At 41.1% G+C, this 26,023-nt stretch overlaps 2 protein-coding genes and 1 pseudogene across 2 annotated transcripts in view; all 3 read right to left on the minus strand.

The window, feature by feature from the left end:
* The window catches only part of LOC139464104 (neuronal acetylcholine receptor subunit alpha-3-like), a 29,190-nt gene extending 24,319 nt beyond the window's left edge, over positions 1 to 4,871 (minus strand). The window contains exon 1 of the mRNA XM_071245647.1: positions 4,772 to 4,871. Within this exon, the coding sequence (XP_071101748.1) occupies positions 4,772 to 4,871 (100 nt within the window). The remainder of the gene's footprint in view (positions 1 to 4,771) is intronic.
* LOC139463766 (uncharacterized) overlaps positions 1 to 26,023 on the minus strand; it is a 272,927-nt pseudogene that overhangs the window by 160,219 nt on the left and 86,685 nt on the right.
* LOC139463762 (uncharacterized) lies at positions 5,438 to 24,821 on the minus strand. The gene is made up of 5 exons (XM_071245048.1): positions 24,731 to 24,821; positions 14,664 to 15,204; positions 14,378 to 14,455; positions 10,849 to 10,875; positions 5,438 to 10,651 (listed from the first exon to the last, which is right to left on the minus strand). The coding sequence occupies exons 2-5, from the start codon at positions 15,160 to 15,162 to the stop codon at positions 7,614 to 7,616; spliced, it is 3,642 nt and encodes a 1,213-aa protein (XP_071101149.1). The 5' UTR covers positions 15,163 to 15,204; positions 24,731 to 24,821; the 3' UTR covers positions 5,438 to 7,613.

The raw sequence follows: 26,023 nt of genomic DNA on the forward strand, positions 1-26,023 counted from the left end.
CATGACTAACTCACCTAAATTAATTCAGTGGAATTGCAGAGGACTTAGGAATAATGAAGTTATTTTAATGAAGTTCAATAATTAGCACAAGATTATAAACCATCAGTTTTTAGTTTACACGGAACCTATCTTAAGCATACTGATAAATTTGAATTGCGTCAGAACAATTCTTTCCATTCTTTTACTCCACTGGGTGACAAAGCCACTGGCGGTGCTTCCATTTTGGTGAGACAGGGCATCACCCACAGTCCTGTTTCTCTCCACTGCAACCTTCAGGCTGTTGCTGTCCGTCTTACTTTCACACTTTGTTCCCTATATATTTCTCCATCCTCAAATTTGCAGCAGTCCGATCTTAAGGATTTATTTGACCAGCTACTTAGGCCCTGTCTCATCATGGGTGATCTTAATGGACATAACCCTCTATGGGGAAGTTCCAATACTAACAATGAAGGGAAAATCGTATAGTGTGTGAAACTATTCCTAAGTCCTCTGTGCACCCACATATTCGTAAACCATGGTTTAATGACGAATGACAAACAAGCTAGGAAGCGTAGGAAGAAGGCAGAGAAATACTTTCGACGCCATCCTACTATTCATAATTTAAATAATGTAAAAGTCAATTATTGCAAGGCTCGACGAATTTTTAAACATACTAAGCGCAGACTTGGAATAATTATGTTTCCAAAATAAATTCACGCTCGCCAATGTCAAAGGTATGGAACATGATCCAGAAAATCAAAGGCAAAGGTTCCAAACCTAGTGGGGGCACGGGTGGCCCAGTCGTCCAGGCGAAGGTTATAATGAAGTATTTTCACTACATGAGGTACATACTGCTTTAGCACAAGCTCATGATACTGCAACTGGTGTTGATGAGATCCATTATCAGCTTCTAAAACACTTACCCGGATCTTGCCTCACAACACTACTGAACATTTTCGATGATATTTGGACACCGGGACATTTTCCTCCTTCGTGGAGAAATTGCAATCGTTGTACCCATACCAAAGCTTGGCAGGGATCATACAGATCCATCCAATTACAGACCTATGGAGCGCATGGTGAATAGTCGATTAGTTTGTTTTTTAGAAACAAACATTTTAATCAGTGATATCCAATGCGGTTTTCGTAAAAAATGAAGTACAATTGATCATTTGGTTCGTTTAGAATCATTTATTAAAAATGCTTCATAAATAATCTATTTTTCGCGATCTTGAAAAGGCTTACGATACCACTTGGAAGCATGGTATTTTAAAAGATTTACATGACTTTGGTTTAAGAGGCCGCTTGCCTCAATTTGTAACGCAGTTTTTAACAGACAGACAATTTCAAGTTCGTGTTGGATCAACCCTGTCTAATCATTATAGTCAGGATCAGGGGGTTCCACAGGGCAGTATTTTGTCTGTCACATTGTTTAGCATCAAAATAAATAGTTTATCTAAAGTATCAAATGACTCAATAGATTGGTCATTGTTTGTGGATGATTTTAATATTTCGTGTCGTGGTAAAAATATACATACCATTGAAAGACAGTTACAGTTGTGTCTTAATCAAATTCATAAATGGTGTCTTGAGAATGGATTTAAGTTTTCACAGACCAAGACTAATTGTATACATTTCTCTCGGAAATATAAACCCCATAAAGAGCTCTCTTTAGATGGCACTCCAATTAAGGTTGTAAAAGAGGCCAATTTTTTTGATTGATTTTCGACCACCATTTTTGCCACATATTAAATATTTAAAGACTATATGCCTGAAGGCCCTCGATTTGTTGAAAGTCGTCTCGAATTCTAAGTGGGGAGGGGATCAGACAACCCTCCTTCACATATACAGATCATTAATCCGCTCAAAATTAGACTATGGCTCAATTGTGTATGCTGGAGCTTGCGAGAGTAATTTAAAAAAAGCTAGATTCAATCTACCATCAAGGACTTAGACTGTGCCTTGGTGCTTTTAGAACTTCTCCTGTTGACAGCCTCTATGTCGAGGCTGATCAACCCTCTTTGAAACTACGCCGTATTAAATTGTCTCTTCAATATATCACTAAATTACACTCCAACCCTTCTAATCCTGCCTATGACTCCGTTTTTCATCCCCTATAGGAAGAACTGTTTCAGAGAAAACAAAGCTGATTCCCCCACTTGGAATTCGGATTAAATCACATGTTATTGCTGCTAATATAGATTTAGATCTCATCACTCCTTACCGCCTTTTGTCTTCTCCCTGGCAGTTGGTGAGGACAGAAGTAGACATTTCTCTCACACGTTTTATAAAATCTGAGACTAATCCACTAGTATATCAACACGGATATTTACAGTTAAGAAATAAATACGACACTCACCGTTCAATCTTTACTGATGGATCCAACGATGGTGGCAAAGTAGCATCTGCCACCGTCATTGGATCAAAACATTTATCCTCTAGAATACCAGACAATGGCTCTATATTCACTGCTGAGACCAATGCTGTCCTGACAGCCTTGGTATACATTCAAAAACAGTCTGCATATTAACAATTTATAATCTTTTCTGATTCTTTATCTTGTCTTCAAGCACTGAAAAAAAGTCTCTTCTAGTCATCCAATTATTTTAAATATTTTAGAACTTTATAATGATCTTTCAATTGGCCAATACGACATCGGCTTTTGTTGGTTGCCCAGTCACGTGGGTATAAAAGGCAACACAATGGCTGCTGCTAAAGCAGCACTCAACAAATCTTTGACACCACTTCTAATTCCTAAAGTAATTATAAACCTGTGATCAGATGTTACATCAGAGATCTTATGCAAAAGAAGTTGGACACACAAGTAGGTATCAATAAATTATATCAAATATAAACCAAATATCGGTTACACTTACTTTGGTTGTCAGTCCAGATTTGAAGAGGTCATTTTACGACGATGTCGTATTGGCCATTCAAGATATACACACGAGTTTTTATCAAAAGCTGAGGATCCTCCGTTTTGTATCCCTTGTGATGAGATACTGCTTGACTGTATTGATTTTGCCATTACAAGGGATCAATATTTCAAAGTTTCATCCATAAAGGATCTTTTTAATCTCTGTTCTCATTTAATAATAAGTTTCTAAAAAAAAGTAGAATTAATTGATACATTTTGATGTAAATAGTTACTTTTTACGCAATGGTAGTGTATAATTATTAACCTAGATTGTTTGTAGCTGTGCCCTCGAAGGTGGTTGAAGTAGCGTAAAATTAGTGTCCTCCTGAGAGGGTATCATAAGACCAAATCATTCAGTTTGTTATTCCTACCATAATTTTCAATCATGTAAATCTTAATTAGTGGCTAAAATTGACTACAATCACCAGCAGCCGAAGCGATGGTGGCAGAAGTATCTTAAGTCCCCACGGTCCCTAGTATGGTGGCCTAAGCTTGGTTGGTGGTGATCTATAGCCCGTGTTTATAATGTGTTGTTGAAGCCTAGGATATTCTTTTAATTGTTCACGCAAATAGTTTTACTTCTAAACTGTGATAATTTAATTATTATACTGTCCGTCGATGACACGTTTTTTATTTGTCTAAATTTTAATATTATTAATGTTCTTGTCGCGATATAGCTGAAATACTGCCAATGTGACGTTAAATTTTAACACACTCACTCGCTCACTCACTCACTCATGCGTGGACTTGGAGCATCAACGCAAAGCCATAAAGCTTGTACCTACGACTTACACTAACGGCGTGGTTAGTACATGGTAGAGTCATGTATGCGAATGAAACTATTTCCGGTATTTCTTTTCTTTTTATAGCGATTGGTACTTAAGACGTATTTGCTTTTAAACACAACAGAAGCATACGTTTGTTTACACAATGTTTCATTGAGATATTACGTATGTCCAGCAGTGCAACATCTTTCAAATATATACTTTTTTGTTCTGTGTTAGTACACGTTTCTGTGTTTTGATAGGATTTAGCCTTAATGCCTCAAGTTGGTGGTGAGCGTACATTTCCGATACAATTTAGTGCTACGGGTTTCTCGCTGGAGTCGTAATGTTTAATTCTTCAGACGTAATGGCCTTTAGATTCCCCGTGCAACGTGCAAATTACGGCTAAGACAAGGCAATTCCAGTCCCAGACATGTCTAGTTTTTTCACCACCATACCCGTGGTCCTGGCTTTCACCAAAGTAGTGAGCGTCTAACACTTCACACATATACATGTACAATGACACACAGACACACACACACATACACACGCAATAACACACACACACAACACACGCACATCACACACATATACACAGTAACACTACACATACACATGCACCGCACACACATACACACGCAATAACACGCGCACATACACATGCACCGCATACACATACACACGCACCACACATACATACACACTCAGTTGCATGCTGGTAATAGTGATATAGGAGAACATAGTGAAACGTGATATTCTTATGGTGATGTCTGGTTATAAATTCATAGAAGACAGCTTACTCAACATTGTTGAAATGTTAAAGAACTGGTTTCGATTGAGCCCCCTATAGAAGTGTCCCTAAACTCTGCTAGAACAGTCGTCCACCTGCTATACCTTTGAACACTCTAGATGACCTAGGCTATGTCCAGGCCTCCAATACTGACACGGCAGCTACAATGTTCCCAACTACAGAAGATGCTTTCAAGCAACACATGTTGAGAGCCATGTTTAGACGACAATATCGCTGCAGATACATCCTTCATCTCATCTGCAGTGACAAGATCAGTGTCGCCTCCTGAACGTGTCCTTGTCTGTCCGGGCTGCCACGTACCGAACACTGCACCTGCTCTGGCTGCCCAAACTCTGCACATGATGGTGAACCTGATGGCTTGAGTGACAGTGACAGTGGCAGTGGCAGTGACTAAATACATCTTACTGTACTGGAGAAAAATAATGGATTTGTTAATGATTTACTGATAATAATGAAGCAATTGCAAAAAAGCGCTTCACATTCACACTTCAAAACGCTCCTACTAAATAACGCCAGGCAGCTTCCGGGAGAAAGATACTAAATAATAAAATGTGTTCTACATAATTGTGGTCGTGTATTAATTATAATAAGTGTCGTCTATGAGGATGCCAACCCCCTCCTCCCTTGAATCATGGATACCGTCTAATTGTTCACTATGAGTCTCATTGCTCACCTGAATACTATCTAACACAAATCTCAAACGCATTGGGAAAAGGGGTGCGATCTGAAGTTTAATTACTACGGATACAAATATCGAAAAAATAACACATAGCAAGAACATATTTTACATAAACCACTATTCTTTTTAAATGTTGAATCTGAGAACCAAATACGATTTGATTTTATTCGAACTGACGCGGCGGTCGTAACTTAGTCTTTGAAGGATACAATGTAAATTTGCTTATGGAACAAACATATATATATATATATATATATATATATATATAATTTATATAACATGTCCATTCATAGTGTCATATTCTGTATACTATTTCATAAATATTATTGAAAGACAGACATTATCAAAAGTTCATATGATATTAAATAATGAAGTGTATTCAATATGACTGTGTCTTCTGAGAATTGGTCTTCAGCAACCCATGCTTGCCGTAAGAGACTATGGTTGTGGTAAGAGGCGACTAACGGGATCGGGTGGTCAGACTCGCTGACTTGCTTGATGCATGTCAATGTATCTCAGTTTCGTAGATTGGTGCTCAGGATTTCAATCACTGGATTGTCTGTTCCAGACTCGATTTTTTTCAGACCGATTCATACAGCTGGAATATTGCTGAGTGCGGCAGTAAACAATAAACAAAACTTAACCTACGACCCATGAAGATCCGGGTTAGAATAGTCTTCAGCAACCCATGTTTGGTTGATTGTCTAATTTTATTGTCTGGTCCAGGCTCGATTATTTACAGACCGCCGTCATATAGCTGGAATATTGCTGTGTGTGGCCTTAACAAAAAACAAACAAACATTTTTTTAACAAACTTGTCTGCAATTACCATTAGGTCCGTTTTGTTGGATTAAATAAACGGCCTATTAAATATTTCTTACCTTGTTACTTGTGCTTCTTTTCAAAGTAGGTCAATATGATCATCAACTATTGTATATAGCATCAGCGATAATTATGGATGGAGTTCCTGGTTGAAACCTAAATTGTAGTTTCTATATTTTTAAGAAGGGAAGACGAAATATTGTCATTTTCCATTATTACTGTAAATTTCGCAAGCTCATAAATGTAAGATACTTAAACGATTCATGTGTTCAAAGAAAACAATTTAGTGTTCAAGTGTTGTCACAGTAACAGGGTGGGGTGGGTGGGATCACATTCACTAAGTTTTTGTACATATATTATACCTACATAAATTGTGGAATTTTGTATAAGCTCCTAAAGCATTCAGGCCGATTTATCAAACGACATGAGTGTCAGTATGGAGCTTACATTATCTTTAGTTTTGTAATAATTTGAAAATGAAAATAGTGTTTTTTTCATGTTTTCGACACATTTTGGTTCATTTCTCGATTTAAACATTTTTTTCTAATTGTTTATTTATTCTATAGTAGGTTTCCTAAGTCAGCACACTGAAGTTTTTAGAAAATGAGCATTCCCACATGCAAATTGACTTGTCAAGAGCCATTTATTTGATTTACTTAATTTTGTCTTGTACTTGTCATAGGAAGCGACCTAATACCGATATTGGTTCATGGCGTCTGGGACAACAAAACAGAGTCTGGATCCATAACTTGCTTGATTGCATTTCCATTCAAGTAGCATTCACCACTGTCTTGCCCTTTGGCCCGGGGGGTCTGGTTATTTTCTGGCGTTGACGTTATGTTTTGTGACAAGATATGGTGGATCATTGGCTTCAGTCACTGTCAGATCCAGATCGGTTTATTTAAGGCCATCGTGATACATCTGGAACATTGTAGACTGTGGCGCTAAACAACACCCAGTGAATGTTCAATTGTACCCTAGGTCATGAGGTCAAACTACTGAATAAAATCATGGATGACCATTATCATACCCTAAAGATCATACGGGGGCACTGATACAGCCACACTATCTAACGTAATGGTCCAAATTATTCAATTACTTCATTTCCACATGCTTAACAATTCACATTAAAATAGATTGAAAGTCGCGAAAGTGGTCAGGTGCATCGCACTCGTAGTTGCCACCATTTATTTGTAGAGGTATTTCGCAAACGGATATATCTCGATTAAATAACATCTGTAAGAGATCTATGCAACCTCATGTAGAACGCAAAGGGAATGTCTTTGGCGATCTTGTTTCGTTTAATAAACTCGTTTAAACTCGAAAAAGTCTCTTCATTGTTTGTGAATGAAAAAAATAATTCTGCAATGGTCTTTCATGTATGACGTACGGATTGAGTATCCCGCAACCTGTCTCTCCCCCACCTCCGTGGGTAAGAGAACATAAAACGATCTGAGTACATACATCGTGAATTTTGAGAATTATATGGTTAATTGTTCAACTAGTTTACAAAGACACTGACATTTTACTCAAAATCCATGCATTTCTCTACATGTCATCTCATCTCCTTCACATACAAATATTTCCCTGAATCTCATCAGCTGCTTCAGTCAGTTTCAAATTTCCGAAATATTGCAGATTCTATTCTGTTGAGGTCAACCGCCTTAATACATCACGATTAGATGGAGCTGCTACATCTAATGCTGACTTCCCAGCGTCGTCAAGCCTTTTCTGGTCTATACCTTTCTCCAACAGATACTCCACAACCTCCCTGTCACCGAATTCCGCAGCGGGGAACAGTGGCGTACGTCCAGTCTTGTCAGCATCTAGGAAGGGGGCATGTTTTTCTTCAATGAGATAATACAACTTTTCAGCCGCTTCAAGACTGGATCCTGCTGCTGCGTGTACAACTGTTTGTCCCATGTTATCTGTCTTCCTTACATCCCCTCCTTTTTCACACAGGAACTCTATCATTTCCAGGTCCCCGTGAGCCGCAGCTGCGTGAAGGAGACATCTTCCCCTTGATGTCGTATGTATACTCTCTGTTCCTCTGCATAGCACCTTCAGTACTTCCAGATTGTTGACACTGCAAGCATTAAACAAACATGTCTCACCACTGCTGTTGGTTCTGTCTATGGACAGTTTACTGGCCAGAAGGATCTTCAGGTTTTCAATTACTAACTTAGGATTACCAGTTTTGACCACTGCGTGTAGATCTGTGTAATGAGAGTTGAAGCAGCCAAGAATATGGGTTCTGGTTGGTTCATGAAAACACAGCTCATATAATGGTATCCCGTTACTGAGTGTTTGACCTGACTGGCATATGAGTTGCATACACTCACGACTGTTGGAGAGGGCTGCACAATGCAGGGGTGTAACCTCAGCCTCATTCAAACATGTAACATCTGCACCATTATCTAATAGTTCCAACACACAATCAACATTTCCCCTTAAGGCTGCAAAATGGAGGGGAGTGTTATTTTGTCCATCAGTCACATTCACTCCAAGGCCTTCTTTTGCCGTATCTGACTGCAACAATCGCTTGATCTTTGAGAGACTGTCCATTGGTGATCTTGCCGCACAGTGCAAAAGTGTATCTTTCTGTTTGCCAACAGCCCTATTAAACCTGACATTAACACTTCCCTTTAGAAGTTCCTCGAGACACTGGACTGAGCCATAAAGAGTAGCATATCTGAAAAGTACCTGTTCTTCATCCTGGCAGATTGAGGTGACTTCCAGTAAGCGTTTCAGTATGTCAGCATTGGCATGACCTGCTGCTACACTCAGGAGAATGTCTTTATCATATGAACATTCTGTATACAAAAGGATATTCATAAGATGCAGGACATCAATATCCTTGGCTATGCATTCAGTTTGTAGAATGAAGCCAGATGTTTGGTACAGAAGTTGGGTCAAACATTTAGCGAAAGCATTTTTGTTTTTCTCTTCAGATTTCATTTTGTCCACAAGTAGTTTTGTTACTCTGATGTTTCCGAACTGAATAGCAAGTGACAGTAGCTGTGTCCAGTCATGTATGTCTCTCCACTGTGTCTTCTCAAACACTGTGTCCACCATGTGTGGATCAGCCTGCGGAACACAACATAGGGCCTTGATGCTGTCAAGAGACGTCTGTGTTCCCTTGCTCAATAGTTTCAAGACTGATTCATGGTTATTGCGGTATATGTAACAGGTCAGTGCTTCATTTAGCAAGGAACTTGGTAGATCAGCCAGATCTTGTTTGAACAGAACTGAATTGGCAAACTGAAGCAACTCTTTCATGATGACAAATGAGAGAAGATGCCCATAGGTAAATAGTTTATCCTCCCGAAAGATGTCTGAAGTTTCACAGATCCTGTCGATTGAATCAGCTGTCACTTCCTCAAAGATCTCTTGGTTGAAGATATTACAATAGCAACTACCACCACCAATGTCTTTTATAGCAAGCTTCAATGCAATGTTATCATTATTATCCACTATGGAATCAATGAATGTGATGTCGCTAAAACATGGGTGCTCAAGTATTTTAAGTACACCGTCATCCAGAAGAATGTTAATAATCCTTTCAATGAACTCCTCATGTAAGTCACATTCAATGTTGACAAGTGATTCATCTTCATTAGGCGATATGTCTGACCTTGCAACTCTGACAAACTTAACAAGTACATCAACAGAACACTCGTCAAGGAACATTTTCAGATGTGTTTTTGCAGCATCGAGGAACACAAAATCAGAAATTGCTATATGTTCAAATTCAAAGATGTTTTTCCTCTTCTTGAGGTAGGTGCCAGAGAGTTCATTTGCCTTATCCTTGATGCTTCTACAGTTCGGAACACGATCCAATGATATGCATGTGTCACTAAGATCATCAATTAGATTCTTCAATTCCCTAGGTGGGTTGTCGAGCATCTTGGCATCAAGACTTCCTTTCATCAATATAAGCAGGAGAACTAAGTATCCAAGTTGATCATTGTCTTTTAGCATTGAGACATCAGTTGTAAGGAAATCATATGCATAGCCATATGATGTTCCCTTCTTGACCTTCACTCTCTTAGAAAATAGCTCACAGCATCTGGGAAAACCCACACATGTATTTGTGTCCACTATCTCCTGTATCTCCTCCTTTTTCAAATTTAGTCGCCCACATTGTTTCAAAAATAACTTTGTTTTCTCCTTGGGACGTAGAGCATATTTTCCATCTAGATCTAACATGGTCATGCGCTTCATTAGCTTGTACTTCGATACACGACATTTACATTTTGAGAAGATGTCAGTTTGTGAAGTCACAATCAAACATATTTGCCCTGACTCAACCGTTGGCCACATAAGGTCAAACAGCTTCTCCCACTCATCAAGTGCTGCTTTGGACAAGTGACTGGTGCCAAACATGTCGTCAATCATCACAATGAATTTCCTCTGGCCCTTTTCAGTGTGGCTTTTGGTTTTCGGAATTAAGTGCCAGTCGAGTGCTGAAGTCAGAACTAATGGTGTCCTTTTTGATTCTTTAGATAGCTTTGCAAGAAGGTGGACACCAAGTCTAGTTTTACCAGTGCCATGTCTTCCCTTGATAAAGAGAGAACCATTAAAATAGAGTCCCTTCATCATCCTTAAGGCAGATCTTTCTACAAATGTTGATACATGTGATGACATGTCATAGCTCTTTATGAATGCTTTTGTAGATTCTGAAAGTAAGAAGAGTATCATATTATGATACAGCCACACATGCTGCAACAAAGTGAAGGTTTATGTACAGAACCAGCATTTATGAAGACTAATAATATCCTGTCCCAATAAGTAAGTATGCTTTAGTGTTCAAACCAGATCATAATAGATTGCTGGAGTTGTATCCATGAGAGTATATAAGACATATATTACTCACCTTTGATGTTATTCAATGGAGATTCACCTGATGAAAAAAAAAAGATCAATTATATTTGTGTGTGGTCAATTGTAAAATTAATCTTTTTGGTACATCAGTATTGCATATATCAGTACTTGTATAGTATGATCAAATTAATATTTACCAATTTAGTAGATTATAGAAACAAATAGGTGTCTCCACAAGGTTTGTCAGAAAGATTGTTTGGTTAATATCCAGCAATATTTGTAGAAATTTCTGTCTGGAAACCAAACTTTATTTTCTCCATGTCCAATTTAGCAATGTTTCCTTCTTGACCTGTTTCAGGATTAACTAGAAATGAAACTTTGTAAGAATTCAGGAATAGTGGATTAATCATATCATTCAGAAACAAAGAAACATAAACCATGGAATCCACAACCTTGGATTGGCTTTAAAACACCAAACCATACCACATGTAGCTTGACATCTTCATTGTCCTTTGATGAAATGAGCAAAATCATGCTATATTTATGATAAAATCACAGTAAAGATTAACATTATTCTGTCAAAACTTGTCATTTTAGTGTTTTTTGGAGCAAGTATTAAGTACCAGCAATATTTGGTTTTTCCTTAATCTGTTAAAAAAGGAAGCATAGTGTGTCCGGTGTACTCTCTACCCTACTACTTTTTACCGTCTCGGTAACGCAAGTCTAGCCTACTCTCTACCCTACTACTTTTTACCGTCTTGGGAATGCAAGTCTCGCCTACTCTCTACCCTACTACTTTTTACCGTCTCAGTAACACAAGTCTAGCCCGATCTCTACCCTACTACTTTTTACCGTCTTGGTAATGCAAGCCTAGCCTACTCTCTACCCTACTACTTTTTACCATCTCAGTAACGCAAGTCTAGCCCGATCTCTACCCTACTAATTTTTACCGTCTTGGTAATGCAAGTCTAGTCTACTCTCTACCCTACTACTTTTTACCGTCTCGGTAACGCAAGTCTAGCCCGATCTCTACCCTACTAATTTTTACCGTCTTGGTAATGCAAGTCTAGTCTACTCTCTACCCTACTACTTTTTACCGTCTCGGTAACGCAAGTCTAGACCAATCTCTACCCTACTACTTTTTACCATCTCAGTAATGCAAGTCTAGTCTACTCTCTACCCTACTACTTTTTACCGTCTCGGTAACGCAAGTCTAGCCTACTCTCTACCCTACCACTTTTTACCATCTCAGTAATGCAAGTCTAGTCTACTCTCTACCCTACTACTTTTTACCGTCTCGGTAACGCAAGTCTAGACCAATCTCTACCCTACTACTTTTTACCATCTCAGTAATGCAAGTCTAGACCAATCTCTACCCTACTACTTTTTACCGTCTTGGTAATGCAAGTCTAGCCTACTCTCTACCCTACCACTTTTTACTGTCTTGGTAATGCAAGCCTAGCCTACTCTCTACCCTACTACTTTTTACCATCTCAGTAACGCAAGGCTAGCCCGATCTCTACCCTACTAATTTTTACCGTCTTGGTAATGCAAGTCTAGCTTACTCTCTACCCTACTACTTTTTACCGTCTCAGTAACGCAAGTCTAGCCCGATCTCTACCCTACTACTTTTTACCGTCTTGGTAATGCAAGCCTAGTCTACTCTCTACCCTACCACTTTTTACCGTCTCGGTAACGCAAGTCTAGACCAATCTCTACCCTACTACTTTTTACCGTCTTGGTAATGCAAGCCTAGTCTACTCTCTACCCTACTACTTTTTACCGTCTTGGTAATGCAAGTCTAGTCTACTCTCTACCCTACCACTTTTTACTGTCTTGGTAATGCAAGTCTAGTCTACTCTCTACCCTACCACTTTTTACTGTCTTGGTAATGCAAGTCTAGCCTACTCTCTACCCTACCACTTTTTACTGTCTTGGTAATGCAAGTCTAGTCTACTCTCTACCCTACTACTTTTTACTGTCTTGGTAATGCAAGTCTAGTCTACTCTCTACCCTACCACTTTTTACTGTCTTGGTAATGCAAGTCTAGCCTACTCTCTACCCTACCACTTTTTACTGTCTTGGTAATGCAAGTCTAGTCTACTCTCTACCCTACTACTTTTTACTGTCTTGGTAATGCAAGTCTAGACCAATCTCTACCCTACCACTTTTTACTGTCTTGGTAATGCAAGCCTAGCCTACTCTCTACCCTACTACTTTTTACCGTCTCAGTAATGCAAGTCTAGCCTACTCTCTACCCTACCACTTTTTACTGTCTTGGTAATGCAAGCCTAGCCTACTCTCTACCCTACCACTTTTTACCGTCTCAGTAATGCAAGCCTAGTCTACTCTCTACCCTACCACTTTTTACTGTCTTGGTAATGCAAGCCTAGTCTACTCTCTACCCTACCACTTTTTACTGTCTTGGTAATGCAAGTCTAGTCTACTCTCTACCCTACTACTTTTTACCATCTCAGTAATGCAAGTCTAGCCTACTCTCTACACTACTACTTTTTACAATCTTGGAAATGCAAGTCTAGCCCGATCTCTACCCTACTACTTTTTACCGTCTTGGTAATGCAAGCCTAGCCTACTCTCTACCCTACTACTTTTTACCATCTCAGTAACACAAGACTAGCCCGATCTCTACCCTACTAATTTTTACTGTCTTGGTAATGCAAGTCTAGCCTACTCTCTACCCTACTACTTTTTACCATCTCAGTAACGCAAGTCTAGCCCGATCTCTACCCTACTACTTTTTACCGTCTTGGTAATGCAAGCCTAGCCTACTCTCTACCCTACTACTTTTTACCATCTTGGAAACACAAGTCTAGCTTACTCTCTACCCTACTACTTTTTACCGTCTTGGTAATGCAAGCCTAGCCTACTCTCTACCCTACTTCTTTTTACCGTCTTGGTAATGCAAATGTAGCCTACTTTTTATTCTACTACATTTTACCATCTTGGTAATGCAAGCCTAGCCTACTCTCTCACCAGACGCTTACTGATTACTTTGGTAACTTACTTACTACCTAGCCTACCTACACACCTGACGTTTACCAACCACATTAGCAACTCTGGACTTCCCTACTTGTACACCTGACGTTTACTACTTTGGTAACTACTTTTTCACCTCACATTTACTTGGCATCAACTTGAACCTAGCCTCCTCTCTCTCTCTCAACTGATGACCACTTCCATGGTCTAGTGATAGAGCATCTGACCGGAGAGCGGCAGGTCAGGGGTTCGATCCCCGGCCGTGTCATACCAAAAGACTTTAAAAGATGGTTCATGCTGTTACCCTGCTTGGTGTTCGGCATTAGGGGTTAAAACAAGGACTGGTCGCCCCAGAGTTAGTTTACTCTGTCTTGGGTATTCATGTTAAACTGAGGAATGGTATCTCAGTGGACTAGCACTATAAACTTGTAAAGCAGCCACACACACACATGAATGCACGTCACTGCATCACTGCAATAATCTTGAACGCGATATTTAACCTCACCTTTCATCTCTCCTCTGACCTTTACTTAATACCTTTGTAACTTGGGCCTCGCCTACTCTCACACCCCACGTTTACTTACCTATTTGGTAACTTGGGACTTGAACATCTTTAGCTTCGTAAACATTAGCTTTATCAATGATTTGTTGCACAATCGTCACTGCAATAGAATATAAGTTAATGTATTAATTAGATCATAACATTAACTACCTTAGTGCCTTCCACTAACATATTGCATAGTTAGGTTTATCTGAATTACTCTAATCAAATCATATAACAGATTCACGTTATCAATCCTCAAATAGTTTGAGAACATCATATTATCTATATGCATATGTCTTTGTCTTTCCCAGCCATGTTCAACTTACCTTGGCCATGGGGCATCATAGGATTCGGCAGTTGGTATTTCTGGTATGGAGAACACTCTTGGCCTGTTGAGAACCCATCGGGATACTGATCGCCTTGATCAGTCATTGGAAAAGTTCCAGTCATCTGTGGATGAAGATATGGACGAAACTGTTGCTGAGGCATTGGTGCCTGTGTCCATTCAGTTGACATGTGCTGCTCCCGGTCAACTGGGCCGTCTTGAAAAATATCATTCTTAGCAAGTGTACATGTCCCGTCCAACTGTGTTGGCTCACCTGACACTGAAACTGTGTCAGACATCACCTTATGCAGGATTTTCTGATGGCCTTGGTAAGGAGGTTGAGCCATAGGTCCCAGTTTGAAGTCAGTAGAACTGTGAAGCTCTGGTCCACCCGCCAATGGGGGGATGCTGGCAGTAGCACTGGGGGTACCAATTTCCCCATCCCCTGTATCCTGCACGTCGGAGGCTGGGCATATCTTCGGTTTCTTATCACCCGACATGTCACATCAAAACTACAAGTCTGCTGACCTTAAATCGTCAATCTGTGAATTTAAACATAAAGAGGGAGTATGTATATTGTGAAAAGGCGGATGTGTTTTCAGCATTTCCGTGACCAGTCACTTGGTGTTTAAAACCCTGTGAGTGATATAGATAAAGAACTATTTCAGAGTTTCAAAGGTGGTATTGGTGGCGAAATGTGAAAGTACAGATATCAGGAAGAAACTAAATGTGAAAGCACTGATGTGATGGAGGAAGTAGATGTGAAAGCACTGATGTTAGGGAGGATGTAGATGTGAAAGCACTGATGTAAGGGAGGATGTTGATGTGAAAGCACTGATGTAAGGGAGGATGTTGATGTGAAAGCACTGATGTAAGGGAGGATGTAGATGTGAAAGCACTGATGTGAGGGAGTGGATGTGAAAGCACTGATGTGAGGGAGTGGATGTGAAAGCACTGATGTGAGGGAGTGGATGTGAAAGCACTGATGTGAGGGAGGATGTAGATGTGAAAGCACTGATGTGACGGAGGATGTAGATGTGAAAACACTGATGTGAGGGAGGATGTAGATGTGAAAGCACTGATGTGACGGAGGATGTAGATGTGAAAACACTGATGTGAGGGAGGATGTAGATGTGAAAGCACTGATGTGACAGAGGATGTTGATGTGAAAGCACTGATGTAAGGGAGGATGTTGATGTGAAAGCACTGATGTGAGGGAGGATGTTGATGTGAAAGCACTGATGTGAGGGAGTGGATGTGAAAGCACTGATGTGAGGGAGTGGATGTGAAAGCACTGATGTGAGGGAGGATGTAGATGTGAAAGCACTGATGTGACGGAGGATGTAGATGTGAAAGCACTGATGTAAGGGAGGATGTTGATGTGAAAGCACTGATGTAAGGGAGGATGTTGATGTGAAAGCACTGATGTAAGGGAGGATGTAGATATGAAAGCACTGATGTGAGGGAGGATGTAGATGTGAAAGCACTGATGTGAGGAAGGAAGAAGATGTGAAAGCACTGATGTGATGGAGGATGTAGATGTGAACATACTGATGTGAGGGAGGAAGTAGATGTGAAAGCACTGATGTGATGGAGGATGTAGATGTGAACATACTGATGTGATGGAGGAAGCAGATGTGAAAGCACTGATGTGATGGAGGATGTAGATGTGAACATACTGATGTGATGGAGGAAGCAGATGTGAAAGCACTGTTGTGATGGAGGATGTAGATGTGAACATACTGATGTGATGGAGGAAGCAGATGTGAAAGCACTGTTGTGATGGAGGATGTAGATGTGAAATCACTGATGCGATGGAGGATGTAGATGTGAAAGCACTGATGTGATGGAGGATGTAGATGTGAACATACTGATGTGAAAGAGAATGTAGATGTGAAAGCACTGATGTGATGGAGGATGTAGATGTGAAAGCACTGATGTGATGGAGGATGTTGATGTGAAAGCACTGATGTGAGGTAGGAAGTAGATGTGAAAGCACTGATGTGAGGAAGTAGATCTGAAAGCACTGATGTAAGGGAGGATGTAGATGTGAAAGCACTGTGGGGAGGAAGTAGATGTGAAAGCACCAATGAGGAGGAGGAGGTAGATGTGAAAGCACTGTGGGGAGGATGTAGATGTGAAAGCACTGTGGGGAGGAAGTAGATGTGAAAGCACTGATGTAAGGGAGGATGTAGATGTGAAAGCACTGTGGGGAGGAGGAAGTAGATGTGAAAGCACTGATGTAAGGGAGGATGTAGATGTGAAAGCACTGTGGGGAGGAGGAAGTAGATGTGAAAGCACTGTGGGGAGGAGGAAGTAGATGTGAAAGCACTGTGGGGAGGAGAAGTAGATGTGAAAGCACTGATGTGAGGAAGTAGATGTGAAAGCACTGATGTGAGGAAGTAGATCTGAAAGCACTGATGTAAGGGAGGATGTAGATGTGAAAGCACTGTGGGGAGGAAGTAGATGTGAAAGCACTGATGTAAGGGAGGATGTAGATGTGAAAGCACTGTGGGGAGGAAGTAGATGTGAAAGCACTGATGTGAAGAAGTAGATCTGAAAGCACTGATGTGAGTAAGTAGATGTGAAAGCACTGATGTGGGGAAGTAGATGTGAAAGCACTGATGTGAGGAAGTAGATGTGAAAGCACTGTGGGGAGGATGTAGATGTGAAAGCACTGTGGGGAGGATGTAGATGTGAAAGCACTGTGGGGAGGATGTAGATGTGAAAGCACTGTGGGGAGGAAGTAGATCTGAAAGCACTGATGTGAGTAAGTAGATGTGAAAGCACTGATGTGGGGAAGTAGATGTGAAAGCACTGATGTGAGTAAGTAGATGTGAAAGCACTGATGTGAGGAAGTAGATGTGAAAGCACTGTGGGGAGGATGTAGATGTGAAAGCACTGTGGGGAGGATGTAGATGTGAAAGCACTGTGGGGAGGATGTAGATGTGAAAGCACTGTGGGGAGGAAGTGGAAGTGAAAGCACTGTGGGGAAGAAGTAGATGTGAAAGCACTGTGGGGAGGAAGTAGATGTGAAAGCACTGATGTGAGGAAGTAGATGTGAAAGCACTGTGGGGAGGATGTAGATGTGAAAGCACTGTGGGGAGGATGTAGATGTGAAAGCACTGTGGGGAGGATGTAGATGTGAAAGCACTGTGGGGAGGAAGTAGAAGTGAAAGCACTGTGGGGAAGAAGTAGATGTGAAAGCACTGTGGGGAGGAAGTAGATGTGAAAGCACTGATGTAAGGGAGGATGTAGATGTGAAAGCACTGTGGGGAGGAGGAAGTAGATGTGAAAGCACTGTGGGGAGGAGGAAGTAGATGTGAAAGCACTGTGGGGAGGAGAAGTAGATGTGAAAACACTGATGTGAGGGAGGATGTAGATGTGAAAGCACTGATGTGACAGAGGATGTTGATGTGAAAGCACTGATGTAAGGGAGGATGTTGATGTGAAAGCACTGATGTGAGGGAGGATGTTGATGTGAAAGCACTGATGTGAGGGAGTGGATGTGAAAGCACTGATGTGAGGGAGTGGATGTGAAAGCACTGATGTGAGGGAGGATGTAGATGTGAAAGCACTGATGTGACGGAGGATGTAGATGTGAAAGCACTGATGTAAGGGAGGATGTTGATGTGAAAGCACTGATGTAAGGGAGGATGTTGATGTGAAAGCACTGATGTAAGGGAGGATGTAGATATGAAAGCACTGATGTGAGGGAGGATGTAGATGTGAAAGCACTGATGTGAGGAAGGAAGAAGATGTGAAAGCACTGATGTGATGGAGGATGTAGATGTGAACATACTGATGTGAGGGAGGAAGTAGATGTGAAAGCACTGATGTGATGGAGGATGTAGATGTGAACATACTGATGTGATGGAGGAAGCAGATGTGAAAGCACTGATGTGATGGAGGATGTAGATGTGAACATACTGATGTGATGGAGGAAGCAGATGTGAAAGCACTGTTGTGATGGAGGATGTAGATGTGAACATACTGATGTGATGGAGGAAGCAGATGTGAAAGCACTGTTGTGATGGAGGATGTAGATGTGAAATCACTGATGCGATGGAGGATGTAGATGTGAAAGCACTGATGTGATGGAGGATGTAGATGTGAACATACTGATGTGAAAGAGAATGTAGATGTGAAAGCACTGATGTGATGGAGGATGTAGATGTGAAAGCACTGATGTGATGGAGGATGTTGATGTGAAAGCACTGATGTGAGGTAGGAAGTAGATGTGAAAGCACTGATGTGAGGAAGTAGATCTGAAAGCACTGATGTAAGGGAGGATGTAGATGTGAAAGCACTGTGGGGAGGAAGTAGATGTGAAAGCACCAATGAGGAGGAGGAGGTAGATGTGAAAGCACTGTGGGGAGGATGTAGATGTGAAAGCACTGTGGGGAGGAAGTAGATGTGAAAGCACTGATGTAAGGGAGGATGTAGATGTGAAAGCACTGTGGGGAGGAGGAAGTAGATGTGAAAGCACTGATGTAAGGGAGGATGTAGATGTGAAAGCACTGTGGGGAGGAGGAAGTAGATGTGAAAGCACTGTGGGGAGGAGGAAGTAGATGTGAAAGCACTGTGGGGAGGAGAAGTAGATGTGAAAGCACTGATGTGAGGAAGTAGATGTGAAAGCACTGATGTGAGGAAGTAGATCTGAAAGCACTGATGTAAGGGAGGATGTAGATGTGAAAGCACTGTGGGGAGGAAGTAGATGTGAAAGCACTGATGTAAGGGAGGATGTAGATGTGAAAGCACTGTGGGGAGGAAGTAGATGTGAAAGCACTGATGTGAAGAAGTAGATCTGAAAGCACTGATGTGAGTAAGTAGATGTGAAAGCACTGATGTGGGGAAGTAGATGTGAAAGCACTGATGTGAGGAAGTAGATGTGAAAGCACTGTGGGGAGGATGTAGATGTGAAAGCACTGTGGGGAGGATGTAGATGTGAAAGCACTGTGGGGAGGATGTAGATGTGAAAGCACTGTGGGGAGGAAGTAGATCTGAAAGCACTGATGTGAGTAAGTAGATGTGAAAGCACTGATGTGGGGAAGTAGATGTGAAAGCACTGATGTGAGTAAGTAGATGTGAAAGCACTGATGTGAGGAAGTAGATGTGAAAGCACTGTGGGGAGGATGTAGATGTGAAAGCACTGTGGGGAGGATGTAGATGTGAAAGCACTGTGGGGAGGATGTAGATGTGAAAGCACTGTGGGGAGGAAGTGGAAGTGAAAGCACTGTGGGGAAGAAGTAGATGTGAAAGCACTGTGGGGAGGAAGTAGATGTGAAAGCACTGATGTGAGGAAGTAGATGTGAAAGCACTGTGGGGAGGATGTAGATGTGAAAGCACTGTGGGGAGGATGTAGATGTGAAAGCACTGTGGGGAGGATGTAGATGTGAAAGCACTGTGGGGAGGAAGTAGAAGTGAAAGCACTGTGGGGAAGAAGTAGATGTGAAAGCACTGTGGGGAGGAAGTAGATGTGAAAGCACTGATGTAAGGGAGGATGTAGATGTGAAAGCACTGTGGGGAGGAGGAAGTAGATGTGAAAGCACTGTGGGGAGGAGGAAGTAGATGTGAAAGCACTGTGGGGAGGAGAAGTAGATGTGAAAGCACTGTGGGGAGGAAGTAGATGTGAAAGCACTGATGTGAGGAAGTAGATCTGAAAGCACTGATGTAAGGGAGGATGTAGATGTGAAAGCACTGTGGGGAGGAAGTAGATGTGAAAGCACTGATGTAAGGGAGGATGTAGATGTGAAAGCACTGTGGGGAGGAAGTAGATGTGAAAGCACTGATGTGAGGAAGTAGATCTGAAAGCACTGATGTGAGTAAGTAGATGTGAAAGCACTGATGTGGGGAAGTAGATGTGAAAGCACTGATGTGAGTAAGTAGATGTGAAAGCACTGATGTGAGGAAGTAGATGTGAAAGCACTGTGGGGAGGATGTAGATGTGAAAGCACTGTGGGGAGGATGTAGATGTGAAAGCACTGTGGGGAGGATGTAGATGTGAAAGCACTGTGGGGAGGAAGTAGATCTGAAAGCACTGATGTGAGTAAGTAGATGTGAAAGCACTGATGTGGGGAAGTAGATGTGAAAGCACTGATGTGAGTAAGTAGATGTGAAAGCACTGATGTGAGGAAGTAGATGTGAAAGCACTGTGGGGAGGATGTAGATGTGAAAGCACTGTGGGGAGGATGTAGATGTGAAAGCACTGTGGGGAGGATGTAGATGTGAAAGCACTGTGGGGAGGAAGTGGAAGTGAAAGCACTGTGGGGAAGAAGTAGATGTGAAAGCACTGTGGGGAGGAAGTAGATGTGAAAGCACTGATGTAAGGGAGGATGTAGATGTGAAAGCACTGTGGGGAGGATGTAGATGTGAAAGCACTGTGGGGAGGAGGAAGTAGATGTGAAATCACTGTGGGACGAGAAGTAGATGTGAAAGCACTGTGGGGAGGAAGTAGATGTGAAAGCACTGATGTGAGGAAGTAGATCTGAAAGCACTGATGTAAGGGAGGATGTAGATGTGAAAGCACTGTGGGGAGGAAGTAGATGTGAAAGCACTGATGTAAGGGAGGATGTAGATGTGAAAGCACTGTGGGGAGGATGTAGATGTGAAAGCACTGTGGGGAGGAGGAAGTAGATGTGAAAGCACTGTGGGGAGGAGAAGTAGACGTGAAAGCACTGTGGGGAGGAAGTAGATGTGAAAGCACTGATGTGAGGAAGTAGATCTGAAAGCACTGATGTAAGGGAGGATGTAGATGTGAAAGCACTGTGGGGAGGAAGTAGATGTGAAAGCACTGATGTAAGGGAGGATGTAGATGTAAAAGCACTGTGGGGAGGAAGTAGATCTGAAAGCACTGATGTGAGTAAGTAGATGTGAAAGCACTGATGTGGGGAAGTAGATGTGAAAGCACTGATGTGAGTAAGTAGATGTGAAAGCACTGATGTGAGGAAGTAGATGTGAAAGCACTGTGGGGAGGATGTAGATGTGAAAGCACTGTGGGGAGGATGTAGATGTGAAAGCACTGTGGGGAGGAAGTAGAAGTGAAAGCACTGTGGGGAGGAAGTAGATGTGAAAGCACTGTGGGGAGGATGTAGATGTGAAAGCACTGTAGGGAGGATGTAGATGTGAAAGCACTGTGGGGAAGAAGTAGATGTGAAAGCACTGATGTAAGGGAGGATGTAGATGTGAAAGCACTGTGGGGAGGAAGTAGATGTGAAAGCACTGATGTGAGGAAGTAGATCTGAAAGCACTGATGTGAGTAAGTAGATGTGAAAGCACTGATGTGGGGAAGTAGATGTGAAAGCACTGATGTGAGTAAGTAGATGTGAAAGCACTGATGTGAGGAAGTAGATGTGAAAGCACTGTGGGGAGGATGTAGATGTGAAAGCACTGTGGGGAGGATGTAGATGTGAAAGCACTGTGGGGAGGATGTAGATGTGAAAGCACTGTGGGGAGGAAGTAGATCTGAAAGCACTTATGTGAGTAAGTAGATGTGAAAGCACTGATGTGGGGAAGTAGATGTGAAAGCACTGATGTGAGTAAGTAGATGTGAAAGCACTGATGTGAGGATGTAGATGTGAAAGCACTGTGGGGAGGATGTAGATGTGAAAGCACTGTGGGGAGGATGTAGATGTGAAAGCACTGTGGGGAGGATGTAGATGTGAAAGCACTGTGGGGAGGAAGTGGAAGTGAAAGCACTGTGGGGAAGAAGTAGATGTGAAAGCACTGTGGGGAGGAAGTAGATGTGAAAGCACTGATGTAAGGGAGGATGTAGATGTGAAAGCACTGTGGGGAGGATGTAGATGTGAAAGCACTGTGGGGAGGAGGAAGTAGATGTGAAAGCACTGTGGGGAGGAGAAGTAGATGTGAAAGCACTGTGGGGAGGAAGTAGATGTGAAAGCACTGATGTGAGGAAGTAGATCTGAAAGCACTGATGTAAGGGAGGATGTAGATGTGAAAGCACTGTGGGGAGGAAGTAGATGTGAAAGCACTGATGTAAGGGAGGATGTAGATGTGAAAGCACTGTGGGGAGGATGTAGATGTGAAAGCACTGTGGGGAGGAGGAAGTAGATGTGAAAGCACTGTGGGGAGGAGAAGTAGACGTGAAAGCACTGTGGGGAGGAAGTAGATGTGAAAGCACTGATGTGAGGAAGTAGATCTGAAAGCACTGATGTAAGGGAGGATGTAGATGTGAAAGCACTGTGGGGAGGAAGTAGATGTGAAAGCACTGATGTAAGGGAGGATGTAGATGTAAAAGCACTGTGGGGAGGAAGTAGATCTGAAAGCACTGATGTGAGTAAGTAGATGTGAAAGCACTGATGTGGGGAAGTAGATGTGAAAGCACTGATGTGAGTAAGTAGATGTGAAAGCACTGATGTGAGGAAGTAGATGTGAAAGCACTGTGGGGAGGATGTAGATGTGAAAGCACTGTGGGGAGGATGTAGATGTGAAAGCACTGTGGGGAGGAAGTAGAAGTGAAAGCACTGTGGGGAGGAAGTAGATGTGAAAGCACTGTGGGGAGGATGTAGATGTGAAAGCACTGTAGGGAGGATGTAGATGTGAAAGCACTGTGGGGAAGAAGTAGATGTGAAAGCACTGTGGGGAGGAAGTAGATGTGAAAGCACTGTGGGGAGGATGTAGATGTGAAAGCACTGTGGGGAGGAAGTAGATGTGAAAGCACTGTGGGGAGGATGTAGATGTGAAAGCACTGTGGGGAGGAAGTAGAAGTGAAAGCACTGTGGGGAAGAAGTAGATGTGAAAGCACTGTGGGGAGGAAGTAGATGTGAAAGCACTGTGGGGAGGAAGTAGATGTGAAAGCACTGATGTGATGGAGGATGTAGATGTGAAAGTACTGATGTGATGGAGGATGGAGATGTGAAAGCACTGTGGGGAGGATGTAGATGTGAAAGCACCAATGAGGAGGAGGATGTAGATGTGAAAGCACTGATGTAAGAGAGGAAGTAGATGTGAAAGCACTGATGTGATGGAGGATGTAGATGTGAAAGCACTGTGGGGAGGAAGTAGATGTGAAAGCACTGTGGGGAGGAGGTAGATGTGAAAGCAACATCTACATATCAAAAAATGAATTTATCATCACTGTCAAAAATATATATTATGATATTAATAAATTTAATTTGTGATATATAAAATTGAATCTTTGTGATCGTTTTTCAAAATCACAATTCGACTTATACACATATATGAATTAATTTGATAGCTCAAAATAATGGTGAATTTTAAATATCAACAATTTCATATTTTGATATAAAAACTCTTTGGAGATATATCAACAGAATGTCATGTTAAGCTAATAAATGGCAAAATATCTTGACATCTTCTATTAATAATTCACAGACAAGCACAAAGAAATATATCCATAAGTTAAATGTATGATAGACAGTGTTGTTGACTATTAGTGGATTATTTAGTGTGGTGTGTACCAAGAAGTGATTTATTGGTGTCACAAATTTGATATTTAGATGATTTAGTGATATCAAAAGATCAAATTAGTAACGTCACGGACTTGTATATATAGGTCCGTGGTGACATCAATCATTTTTTTTTCATATGACAATTTCTATATATAAATACATCGGTTTTGTTTTGATGACATAAAAAATTGAATTTGTGATATCATAAAACGTATTTATTGATATAATTAACAAAGGCTGTAAATACTAAGACGCGCGTCATTCGGTTCTTCTCGGGTATGTTACGGTGAAAGGGCTATAAATAGAATAGGTTTTCCCTATCGGTAATTTCCTTGTCTGGGAAAAAATTGTCTCACGGTAGTTCATAGATTTTGATGAAAAACACATAATCAGGACATTGACTCATATTCGTGCGCTGTATGTTTAAGCATGAGTGGTGGCCTACGTAAAGAGTAGGAAACAGAAAGTAACTTGACAAGTAATATTTGAAAACATTTGAACATTCCTTTACGCATACTGCAGTACGGGTCCAGATTCAACTGGTATTCCAACAAGTAAGATCAGAGACCCTTTGTTCTGTGGTAAGGTGACATTTACAAACACTCTCTTTAGATTGTTAGAGCCTTTCACTGTTTACCTGTACTGTCATCATTCAAGGTGCACAATATCTTGTGAACGCTCGCTGAAGACTTTAGTGTTGATTTCCAAGGACACACATCACCAGCAAACAGAGCGACACATCTGGCGATCAAGAGTTGTCGTTCTTGTGACCGGACCCTTGCCGGAAGTATATTCAACAAGTAGAGATTGCTGCAGTGCATTGTTCCCCGCAATATAATGTCGTATGCAGAGGAAGGAAGTGTAAGCAATGGGAGGAGAGGATTGGTGTAAAGTACAAATTGTTTGATATTAATGTAGTTATCTTTGGAAAGCACAATAAAAGCAACAATGTCTTTAAATGGCCAGCACAAAGAAAACCAATACCACAGCTGACAGATACACTTATCTATGTACACATCTTATCAAAAATGAAAAGTTCAAAAGTTATATTCAGACACTCACGAGGAAAGCCACAGATGCTTAACAGAGACTAAAGCATCAGTTTTTCATGATGATATCCCGGTAAGTTAGCAACAATAGAACCCTTAGAGAGCCAATAACGTAATACATTTGTGAATTTCGGGGTGTAGATATTGCGATGTTAAAAAATATTTATATACTTCCAGAAGGACTACAGCTTCAGTTTTGTAAATCATTACTAGGAGTAGGCATGAAAACATGTACCTGGGCCGATTAGGTGCAACTTGGTATAAACCCACTGTTACTACCAATAATAAGTAAAAATATGACTGAAAGTGATATAGATAACGTATCGAATGTCATTCTTAAACGTGCTTTGGCAGCAAATATCAATCTTTCTGGGCAAAATAATTGTAATGAATCCACTGTTATAAACTTCAGTCCAAGTGTCAAAATATGTTCAAGCATTCGTTAAGGGATTCCCATATATCCAACTGCATGTTAAGAACATACAGTTTGGTCAAGTCATCTATAAATATTGAGATTTATCTTTCATGTTGTAAAAACAAAGCTCCTTGGTCATATTTCTTAAAACTTCGTTGAAGTATTCACAAACTATAGATATACAGCAACACCAACCCCGACTGGAACAACGTCTTGTATAAAATACACCCAAGAAAGAGAATCACTTTAACAAATAATCCTCAATCATGATAATTTGGCACCCTCTGTTCAAAGGAACAATTCTTAATAATTTTCACCAACAGTTATCCAGAAACAATTTTCAAGATCTGTTATCATATCTACAATTATAAACAAATTACTCGTATGTACAACATTACCATAATTTTGCTCAATTCTCATATTATTTCCATGTCATTATAATATACTTGTTCTAAAATGTAATTGT

The sequence above is a fragment of the Haliotis cracherodii genome, unplaced genomic scaffold (assembly GCF_022045235.1).
Source record: "Haliotis cracherodii isolate W230 unplaced genomic scaffold, xgHalCrac1.p SCAF_16, whole genome shotgun sequence".
NCBI classification, from domain to species: Eukaryota; Metazoa; Mollusca; class Gastropoda; order Lepetellida; family Haliotidae; genus Haliotis; species Haliotis cracherodii.